Below are 14,416 nucleotides of genomic sequence, written 5' to 3'. Positions count from 1 at the left end.
TGAACATGAGCGAAGTTGCCATTCATGTAAAAAGTATGGTATATAAACAACTGGAATAGGTATAACCTAGTATCTTGGAATAGCAATCGATATGAAGCTGAGCTTCCGGGAGCAAATTTGCAGCTACTGCACCGAGCAGCTTAGATTGCCAACGTCGTTGGGCATAGCATGAACTATTTCGACAACGGAAGCCCGAAGACTAGTTGTTAGTAGGATATACTGATGATGTAGCGGCACTTGAAGCTGGTGATGCAGGTGGTCAACAGCTAGATGGAATGTCATGGATTGTCCTTAGCCCTAAACATGAGCGAAGTTGCCATTTTTGAAAAAAGTATGGTATATAAACAACTGGAATAGGTATAACCTAGTATCTTGAAATAGCAATCGATATGAAGCTGAGCTTCTGGGAGCAGATTCGTCTTGAGGCCCCCAAAGTTGCAGCTACTGTACCGAGCAGCTTAGATTACCAACGTCGTTGGGCATAGCATGAACTATTTCGACAACGGAAGCCCGAAGACTAGTTGTTAGTAGGATATACTGATGATGTAGCGGCACTTGAAGCTGGTGATTCAGGTCGTCAACAGCTGGATGGAATGTCATGGATTGTCCTTAGCCCTAAACATGAGCGAAGTTGCCATTTTTGAAAAAAGTATGGTATATAAACAACTGGAATAGGTATAACCTAGTATCTTGAAATAGCAATCGATATGAAGCTGAGCTTCTGGGAGCAGATTCGTCTTGAGGCCCCCAAAGTTGCAGCTACTGTACCGAGCAGCTTAGATTGCCAACGTCGTTGGGCATAGCATGAACTATTTCGACAACGGAAGCCCGAAGACTAGTTGTTAGTAGGATATACTGATGATGTAGCGGCACTTGAAGCTGGTGATGCAGGTGGTCAACAGCTAGATGGAATGTCATGGATTGTCCTTAGCCCTAAACATGAGCGAAGTTGCCATTTTCGAAAAAAGTATGGGAGATAGACAACTTGAATAAGTATAGCTTGGTATCTTGGAATATCAAGTTGCCGCAAAGTTGCAGCTGCTGCACTGAGCAGGTTGATTGCCAATGTCGGTGGACCGGTGGCGAGTAAGAAGCGGTTGCTGATGAACACTTTTTTATCTTACCTCCAGCTGTTTGGAAGTTATAAGCAGGTTATTTAGGTGAAAATATTAATGTACATCTGATATATTTATTATATTTGTACAAATGTTATTTCATACGAAAATACTCGAGGTATAACTTAACAAAAATTAACTGTCTGCTAAAAGAACTAATGAACTATATACTGAACTATATAATGAACTATAGTAGATGAATCCAAGGACTACAATCTTCAATGCATCATACTATTTGCAACAGAACTTGAAACCACCCAAAAATCAAACTAAAAAGTTGACGTATCAACTTCCAAAAGTTAAGATATACATTGAAAAGCGATATATACAGAGTTTATTGAAGTTATATAACTTCTTTTTATTTTATTTCGGGTAGTTATTGGATATAATATAAATTTTTGACTCGTGTGTCATCGCAAGGCGAGACGAATGAAATTTTATATTTTAAATCCGGAAAAGTCATACACCAACTTTTATTAAGTTTGGAATTGATCGGATCGGTTTTTTACTTGGAAAACTGACTTTAAATGTACTTCTATCCATATTTGTTTTGATATATTCTAAAAGTTTTGATTGAGGAATCAACGATATACAAAAAAAGTGAATGTATATGACAGGTTTATAAAACTTCTGTTTCTCAAAACATCGTTAATAAAATTTTCTGCTCTCATGTGTGTTTGAATTTCATACGACTGAGTAATTTGATTTCCTCGTACCTTTTATTAAAAACACGCGAGCAAAATAAAACATGTCATAACAACCTATTAATAAACAGTGTATTTGAAATTTCTCTTCCCGTTTCTTCTTATTTAAAGTGCTCTAAAGGCTTAAACAAACCCAACTGGCCGTAAACCTTTCAGAAAAATATTCACTATTTATTTTTTAATGAAGTCGAGATTTGGAAAGATACTGTTAGAGGTAGGAGATAAAAAGATGTCGTAAACAACTCTGTCTACCAGAAAATAACTCCCTTTTTTTTTTCTATGGAAGATAAGCGATAGTCGTAATCTGCCGCATTATTTACCTAAACCGGAAGTATTTTTATCCGGTCCCTTTTGTAGATTAGAGAGAATTTCAGTATATTAAACATCTTCGAAAGGGTTTAATGGGATATCTTTTGCGACAATCTGCCAACTGGAAGGGAATCATTTATTTCGTGTCTTTCTATAGACAGTGAAATTTTCAGCAATTCAACTGAGTTAATTTGGTTCATTCAATAAATATCGATGCGATTTAGACAATGTTATATCCATTGATAGTTTATTTTAAGTATTATGTTATGAACAAGTAGTATATCAAATCTCTGGGTGGGAAATTAAGAACAACCGTCGGCCTTATCTCAAGAAAGGACCGTTTTTTCAAAAGACATACCCTAAGCCATTCGTTTTGACATGATGGTTGCTCGGCGCATGATTCCATGAATGTTTGGCATTTTTTTAGATCGAACATACCCTGATAGGTGGCCACCCTTATCTCCAGATCTAACTTACTTATATTTTGAATAACAACAACAACAAGAAATGGTTGAAACTGCTGCCTTATCCACCAATTAGTGGACGACATTTTGGAAACCTACGGCGCCACAATTAGTTAGTTATTAGATTTGTTACATGGTTTATTTAGGTATCGAAATCTAGCAGCAACAGTTTAAATTACTGCAGGTGTAATCTCGGGATTTCCCTATTTCAATGTTAATTTAGTTTACTTTTGAAAAGAATTCCTAAATTGCAGAATTTGTGGATAGATTCGATTATCGTGTATAAAGTGTCACTTCATTGAGTAAATTTTAAACATATTTAGTTTCTTAATTTTAAATTTTCAAATACGTCCTTTAATTGTGGGTCTAAAAGTTTTAAAACAATTTCCACGTGTTTATCGGGGGCGTTTTTTCCTTAAATTTGTGATATAATTTCGTCCTGAGATTGAACTGATGGTCTTTCAGAATTACAAGTTAAGTATTTCATTCATTTCTTCATCTGAAAGCTTCCAGGCGCGCGTATCCATTGGAGATGCTAAGAAAATAAAAAAACTTCATTATTTTCGTCGTACTAATCGATATTATAAGCGCTTCCTTAAAACTTGCCCGGTATATCAGTTTTCTAGTCGGAATTATTTGATACTTTTTAAGTCAGAAGTTACTGAATGAAAATGGATTATCTCTTTCGAGCAATTTCGTAGATGGAACAGACAAAGTTCGTCAATATCTATTTATTTCATTTTTCATTTGCACTTCTCGTTTTTCGATTTTGCAAATGCAGCTGCGAACATTTCATTTAAATTGCCTATGATGTCGAGTAGCACCAAAGCTGTACGCTAACAATTTGATTAAGGAAAAAATTCCGAAAAAAATTCGTTTAATCCTTATTTTATGAAAAAATGAGACAAATCTAGACGTAAAACAATCCTAGATACACTCCAGGATCCAGAAGTACTTGGTCCAAAAAAGGAAATACAAAAATTTTGGAACTAAAATATATTTATTCTTCTTTTAACTCCATGAACTTTTCCCACCGATGTTCAATAACTTCGATATCCTTTTTATAATAAGAATCGATAAGCTTCTCAAAATAGCCATTAATAAAAAGTAAAAAGCCCAATGATCAACTCTATGTGGAAAGATCGAGAGGTATCTTTCCCTGAGTGTAAGTATTAACTGCTCTGTGGATAACTGTTAAGATATAAGGATTCGATTTTAGAAATCCTGTGCATAGTTTATGAAGCTTTCCTGAGTTTAGAGCTGAGATCACTGAAGCTCAAAGCTCCAAGTATGGTGTAGAAGCTTGGATCCTAAACGCATATGGCGAGCGCAGCCATCGAAATTTCGTCCTACTGTAGCCAATGTGGATAATCTGAGAAGAATGGAAAAGGACGTAGAGATCCTTCATGAAGTGAAAAGGAGGAAACATGGTTACAAGTCCAAAATATGCAATCCTACAGCTCGGAATTCAGGGAAACATTGTAGGAAAAAAATCTATCGGAAGGAGAAGAATATTTTGGCTCAAGAACCTTCGAAAATGGTCGAACGTCACATCATTTGACTTATTTTAGATCGCAGCTAAAGTCAATACAGCTACGATGATGTTCAACCTCAGAAATGGTTATAAGTTATTTTAATTGTTAGAATCAGTGTCTAGTCTTCTACGCCTCTGATTAAAATTTAGTAGAAATAGTCCTACGAGACTAATTGGACGAAAAGGTAAATACGTTCTTAATTTACTTTACAATTTCATTTTTCTGCTTTTTCTGCTGACTTTGCGCTTCAGATGTTTCGTTTCGCTGTAACGTACAGCCTGCTATTTTCGTAATAAGATATTTTTAGTATAATAACGTATAATTTACAGTGGTCAAAAAATTATACATTAATAAACGAAAATATTTTAAAAATTACTTACATGGGGATCCGAAATTTTTTGGTATAAAAAGTTAGGTTAGATTAACCGAAGGTATAAGATGAAGAAACAATAAATTATTTACCATAATGGCCAAATACCTCATTCGGGAGATCTTTTCCCAGTAAATGGTATTTAAACTCAATAAAAGTATACGAGGGTTGTAGAAAGAGTAAAATTAAGTACAACTGCTATATTGGTTGGGTTAAAGCCTTTCAAATGAAAGTATTGTATGACATAACGATGACCAAAAGCAAACTATCACCATCTCTAGGTCAGGTAAGGTACTTCTGGGACCATCCTCGTAAGTGTATAAACTTGAAAGGACACTGATTAGATTGAAATTTTCGTATATATCTCGTACTGAGATCACGTGAATAATTAATATTAAATTTGAAGCCAGCAACTTTTTAAAGGATCGAAATTTACAAATAATAAAAAAAATGTATAAAATCGTAGAAATTAACGTTAAATTAAATAAAACTATTGCTGAAAACAAGAGTATTAATGATGTAGTCCTTGGTCTAGCAGGTTTTGGTGTGGAATGGAAAATAAAATCCGGATATGAAGAACTAAACCAGTAGATAGAATAGGTGGAAATCTATTCTTCACTCTATTTGTTCTGCTGCTCAAATAAATAGGAAATACAAATTTCCGAGAAACAGAAAACGGGCTTGGTAAGGACTACACGTAAAAAAGTAGAAAAAAGAAAAAAAAACGTTTATCACGACAATAAATATATTGTTGCCCCTGGTGAAGGATGAATTAGCATTAGCATTTTAAGACCAAAATATTACAAATTCGGTTCTATTTCATCTTGGATTCGCTCCCGAACATGGGCCGCTTCTAATGTTTTCCATATTATTCTGTCTTATATCGTTTGCATCCAGTTTCGGCCTTAATATCATCAAGCCAGCACTCCTACTTCTCTTTTGATTTCTCTTGGTCCCCGTGTTGTGGTTTTTATAGTCCAACTTTATTTTTCTTGGTTTCCAACTTGACCTACACACTGCCAATTCAACTGTATGCTTTATGATGTGTGTACATCTAATTTCCCCTGTATTCGGAGCTTATCAACTCAAGCTTTTGTTTGTGTCATTATTTTTATGTTGTATGTCACTTTTGGAATTGTATAGGATATCATAATTTCCTTTTAAGGTTACTGGAAATCATTCTGTTCAATGGGATATAAAGAAGCTTACAAAAAGCTGCAACTTGATTTTCTTTCCCTAAATTTATGTTTTAGATAAACTCATGACGTTTTCAATCGTCTTGGTTTGTTGTGTATTTAAGTTTTGTAGATATTGCTTTCCTTAAACTGGGAAATGATATTTATTTTTCTATACATATATAGAGTCCTTCACAACGAGCTGAAATGATATGTATTTGGGAAAGTACTGCGACTAGTGTTGTGAAAGTTTGCTTGCATGGATTTTCCGAAATGCTCGTTTCAGTTAAAATAATTTCAGTTTTTTGAAACTTCCGTTTATACCGGAAATAGACCCAAACTTTTTCAATCTTTATATAAGGCATCGTATGTCTAAAGACCTCCATTTTTAAATTATTTCTCATTTTCGAAATTTTTAGACACATGCAGCTCTTCACTAAAAAAATTATATTTCTAAGTTTAAGTGAGTCAGGTCTTATATTTTTGGGTTTTGAACAAATAACATTTACAGCTTTCAAAATATGTCAAAACCTTGATAAAAATTTATATAGGGCGTTCAGAAAATGGTGCCGAATTTCGCTATCTAAAAACTTAATTTTTCCAAATGGCAATCCCCATTTTTCGCTTTAATCTGACTTGAAAAACTTGAAAAAACTTATTACTTTACTAATAAATACCAAACGGGACATGATGAACACTTTTGTAACGCTAAACGTCAAGCTGTTTTCATTGATATGCTTTTTTCGGTCCCTGCAGACAACCGACAATTAAAAACTTTGATGATTTCAGTTTTTTCAAGTTTCTACAAAAACCGTTAGTTTGAGATATATGAATTTACTAACAAAGTCCCCTTAATTTAAGGCGTAGAATCCAATGGTAAAGAGAAAAATTGGGGTTGCCATTTGAAAAAATTAACTTTTCCCCAGTTTTTAGATAACGAAATTCTGCACCATTTCCTGAACACCCTATATAAATTTTTGTCAAAGCTTTTCACAGATTTTGAAAACTGTAAGTGTTATTTGTCCGAATCCCAAAAATATTAGACCTGACTCACTTAAATTTAGAAATATAATTTTTTTAGTGGATGGTTGTAAGTATCCAAAAATTTCGAAAATGTGAAATAATTAAAAAATGGTGGTCTTTAGACATACGATGCCTTATATAAAGTTATATTGAAATGTCGCGTAGATTTCAAAAATTTAATAAAAACCATAGCATTCCGTTCAAAATAACGAAGTTTGGGTCCACATCCGGTATAACCGGAAATTTCAGAAAACTGAAAACAGGTAAACTCACTTTTTATTTAAAAACTACTAGCTGAACGCCAATGGAATTATAAATCGATTGACTTTCATATTATCCTGGGTTTTACAAACACACGCTGTTAATTTAAAAAGGTACTAATACTGCGCCAATTATTTCTAAATTCGTTTTCTATTAATTTACGTACTTTCCGAATACAGTAGGTAAGAATTTTTCTAATGACTCTCAAATTTAAACGCTGCGCTTATTCGCATTCAAAAATTGTTTCCGTTATTAAAACTTTGCTCCCCTAAACTTATTTTATATACTATAAATTATTTATAATGAAATCTTATAATTGTCAGTCGAAATACCGACCCTTAGTAGATTTTTCCCGACCTACAATTAGGATAATAAGGGAAAATGTAGCGAAGAAAATTTGATTGAGCGAGAAAAGTTATGTTGTGAAATACATCAAGAATTTTCCACCTCTATTATATCGTATTTCTTAGCCCGGTTTTCATCGACATTTCATCTCTCACACCCGCTGGAGAATATCCAGGAAAATTTGAGGGAAATTGTTGTGAAATGACATATTTTCACCCTCAAATTCAGTCATATTAGAAATATTTTTTTTCCATTGAAACATTTGAGTTTTCTGAGTTCTTATATTGCTTATACGAGGTGCATACACAATGTAACTTTTGTATAAACTGTATAAATAAATACAGCGAATTAAAACGAAGTGAAATTTGTTGACAAATCTGCGGGGTTTACCCACAAAATCGTATCAGTGATTTAATGATTAGAAGATGGGTCAGAAAGGACAATGAAGTACATCAAAAAGAACGATCTGACACAATTTTCATGAAAATTTGATTTCAAGCTCTACTTACCCACGTCTATGAAATATTCCCTATATTTTGAGGGGTGTAAACTACCCCTTATTGCAAAAAAATTTGAAATCTCAGATTGTACGCATGTTTCGGGTGAAATGAAGTTTTAATGTATTATTCGTAAATCTGTGGACATTCTCAAACACGTTTATGATCAATTGGATTCATGCAACCCCTCCAAATCATCCCTTAATCATATAAAAAGCCATAAAATAATCTCAACAATTCTTTTATGATTAAAAATTATTCAAAAGTGTATTTATATTGAATCGAGATTATTTCGTCAGAATTTTTAAGAAGTATTGCTTTTTAAATATTTCAACCCTTATAAAACCCACCTTAAATTAACAAAAATCTCAAAATTCCAAAATTTTGAAAAAAAATCATCTGGTTTTTCGACGATAAATCGCTCAATTTTCAAACTAGAATCTTTTTTCAAAAAGCATTTTGTAGAAGATTTCAATTACTTCAACTTCACATCAATTAAAACTGTTTTCAACCCCCAGTTTAGAAAAAGGTGCAGCTCAAAGAGGTTGCACATTTGGTACGCGAATGCAAACTTTGAACTAATGTAACTCCTTAAATTTTTATGATACATAGATTTAAAGAGGCTCAAAATTTTTGGCAGGAAAAACCCTACAATTAATATTTGAAACATTTTCTCATAACATGAATAGTTTTTGGTTTATGTAATAAAAAGATTACGGAAATACAGTGTACGATTTAATGAATTGTTTTTTCTAAAATAAGCATTCAAAACCGGTCAAATTACATGGATCAAATCAATAATACATAAATAAAGTTTATTGCAAGTGGATTATGATTAATTTCAATTAGGGTGGTAATGACGAGGGTGTAATTATTACATTTTTTTGAAAAATAAAAAAGAGGAAACCTTATTTTTGTTATAAATCAGTCAACTTTTATGCAAAAGACTTTTCATACTGCTCATTTTAAAGGTTTTTCTAGGTGCTTTGAAAAAGATCTCTCGAGTTTTTTTCAAAAATTTCATCAATTTTAGGTTATTTGAGGTTAAAGGTTTTCAATTTCGGGGTTCCCCAAAAATAGCCATCCTTTAACAAGCAATAACTCAGTTATTATTGAATTACAGAGGTCCTTAAAAAAGGAACCTCTTTATTTTTTTATTACTAAAAGTACTAAATTTAGAAAAAATTTTCTAGAATAAAAGTATTTTATAACTAATCATTCTATTAATCTACGTGGCTTTCACCGCCAGGGCTAAAGCAACCTTCGACACAGGGTAGATTTTGAAAAAGGTTATAAATACTAACAGTAAATTTCAAGAAACTGTTGAAACTAAATGGCGATCAATGAAATGGGGGCACACTTCATCTCCAAAAACTCATGTGTACCGTTTTTTGAGATAGAAAAGGCGTTTTGCCGATTAATTTCTTACCACCAGGCCAAACAATCAATGCAAATATTTAATGCGCTAAGGATTACTGTCAAAAGGTGTTTTGACTGCCTAACGCGCGTTTCGATAACCAAGTTATCGTCTTCAGAGACTGAAAGTTAGGTGTATGGTTATAATTTGGATGCACCTACCGGAGAACAACAAGAAACTTTGCTCGCTGTCTTAAGCCGTTTACGACATATTGAATTCCGAACGTACAAGTTCGTATGGACTGTACCATTAATGTTAGTATACTATAACCGTTATTTTCCTAGCTTGTGTTTTCTGTTCTATTCTTTTCTCTTTATTTTAATATCCAAATACGTAAAAAATAGTTTTAAGTTGTTTCTAAAATTTTTGTAGGTTTCTGAAATTCATTGTCTTCTATTATTCAATTTTCAGTTTTGTTTACAGTAATTTATTGTTTTCGACAATTTTGGTGTTTTTTGATTAAGCAAGTCGAACAATTCTCTATCATCTTAATTCTATTTTATCCATATTTCGGTTTTATTTATGGTTTACCTTCAGTAAACTATCGAAAAAAGCGAAGTGTAATTGTGAGTGTTGGTGTAGTGGTAGTGTGTTCAGTATGAATATCGCCAACGGTTTCAGTAATTCCAACTTACTCTCACCATAAACATGACAAAAAAGCTACTAGAGGAATTTGGCTGAGACGTACAGCCAGAACCTAGCTCGTAACAACTTCCATCTCTTCTCTGTGGACAACACTTCACAAACACCGCGAACTGAATGAAGAAGACATGCAAAAAGCTGTGCCTACACAATTTCTGGAGCTGTATTAACTGTATCTGTACGCGTTTTTTAAATATAACCAAACTTACTATGGATAAATCTTCCAATTCAAAAATTATCTTTCCTAGAAAGAACTATTATCCTTTGGGACATAGTAGTTTCGTGTCAGTGGTACATAACCATTACCATAATTTCTAAGTAAAATTATTTTTATACATTGACCGTCGGATTTATTAACGCGTAGAATTCACAAATATATGAATGGTTGAGGAATGTGTGCCCCTTCTCAGGACTTATTACCAAACAACACGAAACGTATATATCGAGTAACCGAATACCGCGTGTTTATATCCCATGTATAACTGACAGAAAATAAAGTAAAAAAAAACATTTTTACCTTGAATCTTGATATAATTAGCCTTTAACAATGATTTAAATCATATAATGCTGATGAAGACAAAGTCGAAATAGTATATCGTGAACATAGATACAGAAATATAAAAAAAGTGGGTCATATTGAAACTATTACTAAATAATAATTAGCTGAAAAATGTGCTATTGAGTAAAGTTGAAATCAATGATGATAGATAATATGGTACAAAGTAAAATAGTTGTAATGCATGAAAAAATAGTTAAACATTAAATGTACATAGTAATACCTTAAGCTACCTATACATTCGACAACATAACCAGCAGGTTAGTGCGGTGGAGAATAACTGGTCTTCTGCAATTGGTTTCCCCGATTTTCTCAAACGCTTCCGGCAAACAACTGTTAGTACTATTCAGAATGGACCGTTCTAAATTGCTCTAGTAGAATATCCCGACCTGATCAATAATTGGGATAGCAACTGGCTAGCGAGAAAAACGATCTACGCAGGTCAAGCCTTCTGGGAAGACTGAAATTATTCCGATCATTCAACTGGTTGACGGGCACTAACCACCTGCACACGACGGTGTATCATCAACAAGCCAACGGGATGATCCAGCGCTTCCACGGGAGATTAAAAGCAGCAAAACGGTGCCATAAAAATTCACTTACATCTTCGTGGTGTTAACTCCTAAAACTCGTGTTTAACTCCGCGTTAAACCTTTGTTTAAGGTCATCACTGAGAAGATGTTGCCATCACGTTATGTGACTTACGCAGCTGCTTGGCGGTCTCTTGGTGGTTTTAAACACGTGTTGTTGTTGTTGAGCATCATTATCAAAATATTATCTAGATTAACGAAAACGAAATCCAGGTCTCGAAGCACTTCGTTCATAAAACGTAATTTGGTTGTACTAATTCGTCGTTCTCTGCAGGGAAGTCCATCAGCTTCGGTTGGTTATCTCGGATTTCCCTAGTTCAGGTATCGGTCAGTCAGATGTTGCGGGATTATTGTTTTATTGAGAAAGTTGTTTGGGGAAACCGTCCTTGTAAACTCGATAATTGTTTCAGTTTCTTGTACCTTCGAAAAATTAATGTTTTATTATTAACATTTATTTTTTTATTTTTTACAGGTTCTCCAATTCCTAGTCGTCCATTGCAGTCTTCTAAGTCCAAAGAAACGTAACTTACGAAATTATCTAATCATATTTAATTAAAAAAAAAATATATATTAATATATCTAATTGTTAATAAATATATATCACTCGTTACTTCTAACAAACAAAACGTTTATTTATATCTTAACGAAGTTAATAAAATTATAGTTTAATTACGTGTCAAGTAGAATATAATTATCTTGTTAAGGACATAAAAAGGAAATTGAAAAGTCTCGAGTAGATTATTCAGTGGAATCTTGTACCGTAGAAATGAATGAAAAAGTGAGCGCCGTTCAACTGTTTTCTTAGTAAAATAATAGAACGACCTTACTTACGTTGACGGCGGGTCAACGCCCACCAGACTACTCTACGTTAGTATTATTAGAGGGACTCTGTCTTAAGACGATCGTGATGTAAGTTTGGGCGCACGTGTCATTGTTTTCGTTTATATACAAACGCGGTTGTGATTGTGACTTCCATCCATATTTATTCGTTATAATTATCATTGTTGTTTCAAGTAAAAATTTATCTTATAATCATTCTCTTTCCCACGAATCAATAGTTTAAACAAAGTAGTTTACCGAATGAGTTCATGTTATGGAGGTAACTTGAATAAGAACTAGGCAAAATGGGAGAGGAAAATCCGAGGAGGTCGAGTCAAGTTTTTGATCCGTTATCTCGACTAGGGGAACTAACAAGGTATGTATACGATTATAAATATTTGTTGTTCAAAAACTCCTTTACGTTAATCGCTTAATTGATAATTGCTTATAAAATTGAAGTTTGAATAAATATTAATGGGATAATCGACGCAGATCGAGAGTTTTTAGATTAGAACCATAGTACTTATTTAATTTATCTAGTTTTTCAATTATATCGATTACATCAGTCACGAATCCTTCAGCATCATTTGTTAACAGGTACTTCATTTCAGGATTCTCGCTCAGATCACTAAGAGTATCAAACAGAACCATAAATATTTTCCCTTTACTTACTTAATCCTGAAGCCTTTCTATCTTTTCAGGTCTCAGGAATGTTGGAATTAAGTCATTACGTGAGCCCCCTTTTCCATAGCAGTTTCCATTCTTACCTAACCTGTGTCTTTTCCTGTTATCTTATTCTTCGATCACGATCGTTTTGGTGGATACAACTCCATTGAATTACTTAGAAAAGTTACTATACGAAAGTAGATCTTAATATACTTTCATTATACTAGGGATCCTCAGTGCTTACAGCTAATCTGTTAAATTTCCTTTTCTTGGAAAGTTCAGAATATTGGATGGCTCTAGCAACCAGATATTATCGCCCCTAGATGTAGTGCTCGGGAGTTCACACTTCGAGAGAATGTCGATAGAGGTTGCGTCCTTCATGCTGCTCATTATTCGCTAAGTCTTGATTCAGATGTCCATTGAGACGACAGTGCAAAGATAATTGAATAAAACTTTATTTATTATAATATTTAACAAGTCAGTTATCTTTTCAAACTTATCATGGTTATCACAAAAAAGAAATTCATAGTTGTTACTTTTATACACCCATTTCAGCAATCAAAATAATTCTGTATGTAATTAAAACGAAAAAGCTTCTTTCTAACTGAGTTGCTATTGATTGGTATCCGCCCCAGATCAACTACGCATGCACTGTATTATGTCAAATGTCATAGCTCCTAGTGTTACCTATCGACAAATAGATAAACGTATTAGTTGGGCTAACGAACCAAGAGAGGACGCTACGGTTAATCTTCCCCTCCAGCGCCAGTTTTCGTACCATAGTGTGAACTAAGCTACTCAAATGATCGTAGTCGGATGAGAAGGATCCCGGCCTTTAGTTAGAAACTATCAGTTTCTAATAATTAGTTTCAGTAACTTAATCCGCTCTAAAAAATTGTTAATTGCATATTTTTCATTTATAATCTCGCTAAACAAAAACGATATAAAAACCGATTTCTTTTTTTACTTTCCCCCTTTGATAGCCCCGCCGCAATACCAATATCAATATATTATTAGGGTGAGCTTCTCTTGACTTTTTCCTCTCCATTTGCAATAAAATACGTATGGTCTAGTCAGCATAATCGAGTTATAAAGATAAATGAACTTTGTTTGAAAATCCTTCTTTATCGTTTTGATTGATACGTTTCGTTTTATCTTTCGTTTAATTATCTCTTTATTAGCCTAATTGTTTTATTCTAGGTTATCGCATTCGACCCCCTCGTCACCCAGACTCTTACCTCGTAGATTACGCGACGCGAGTTCGGTGTTACCGCCATCTTTGGCGGCATTCGAAGTCGTAGACGCGAGTGGTCACGGAAGTTGTAGCAGTAACAATGGAAGTGTCAATTGGCAGGAGAGATGTCTGGAACTCCAATTGGAGTTGCACAGGAGTAGAACGCAGGCTACGAGAACAAGAGATATGCTTCGAGATAAGGTTAGTGGATATCAAATAAAAAGGAAGATTCTTTCTAGTTGTTGGCATGTAACAATATTATAATTGACATTCTTATCAAGCTATAAAAAGGAAATTTTTAACCTTGAGAATAGTATGACGCCTTGATGGTAATTTTTGATGTTGCCTTTGGACTACATTTAGCAATACTCTAAAGTTATTGAACTAAATCTGTTGTGCATCTATATTGGTAGAGCCATAAAAGTAAACTGAAAAATATCAGTTTTTGTTATTCACGTCAAACATCATTTCAATTTTTTTACCAAATTTTAACCTTACCGTTAAATTCCGTAAGTTACCATCAAGTCACGTTTAAAAGTTGGTTGGTTCAATGGGCAATATTCAACACTGCTTTCAAGTAAACCAGATTTATGGCGCGAATCCATCAATCACATAAGGACTGTTATTTTCGCTTGGCCAATATCATTCCGAGGAAATCAGAACAGGATCTGCAGCTCAAGCGCCGCATTTGAAC

General features: G+C 33.8%; 1 protein-coding gene across 4 annotated transcripts in view; it reads left to right on the top strand.

Annotated features, from left to right (window-relative positions):
- Positions 1-14,416, top strand: part of LOC130449337 (uncharacterized protein CG43867) — a 297,480-nt gene that overhangs the window by 24,913 nt on the left and 258,151 nt on the right. For all 4 annotated transcript variants that reach the window (XM_056787086.1, XM_056787087.1, XM_056787089.1 and 1 more), the window contains exons 2-3: positions 11,476-12,198; positions 13,689-13,923. In XM_056787086.1, the coding sequence (XP_056643064.1) occupies positions 12,128-12,198; positions 13,689-13,923 (306 nt within the window). In that variant the 5' untranslated portion in view covers positions 11,476-12,127. The remainder of the gene's footprint in view (positions 1-11,475; positions 12,199-13,688; positions 13,924-14,416) is intronic.

This window comes from Diorhabda sublineata, chromosome 10 (assembly GCF_026230105.1).
Source record: "Diorhabda sublineata isolate icDioSubl1.1 chromosome 10, icDioSubl1.1, whole genome shotgun sequence".
NCBI classification, from domain to species: domain Eukaryota; kingdom Metazoa; phylum Arthropoda; class Insecta; order Coleoptera; family Chrysomelidae; genus Diorhabda; species Diorhabda sublineata.
Note: the sequence above shows the minus strand (reverse complement) of the source record. Positions and strands in the feature narration are given on the sequence as shown.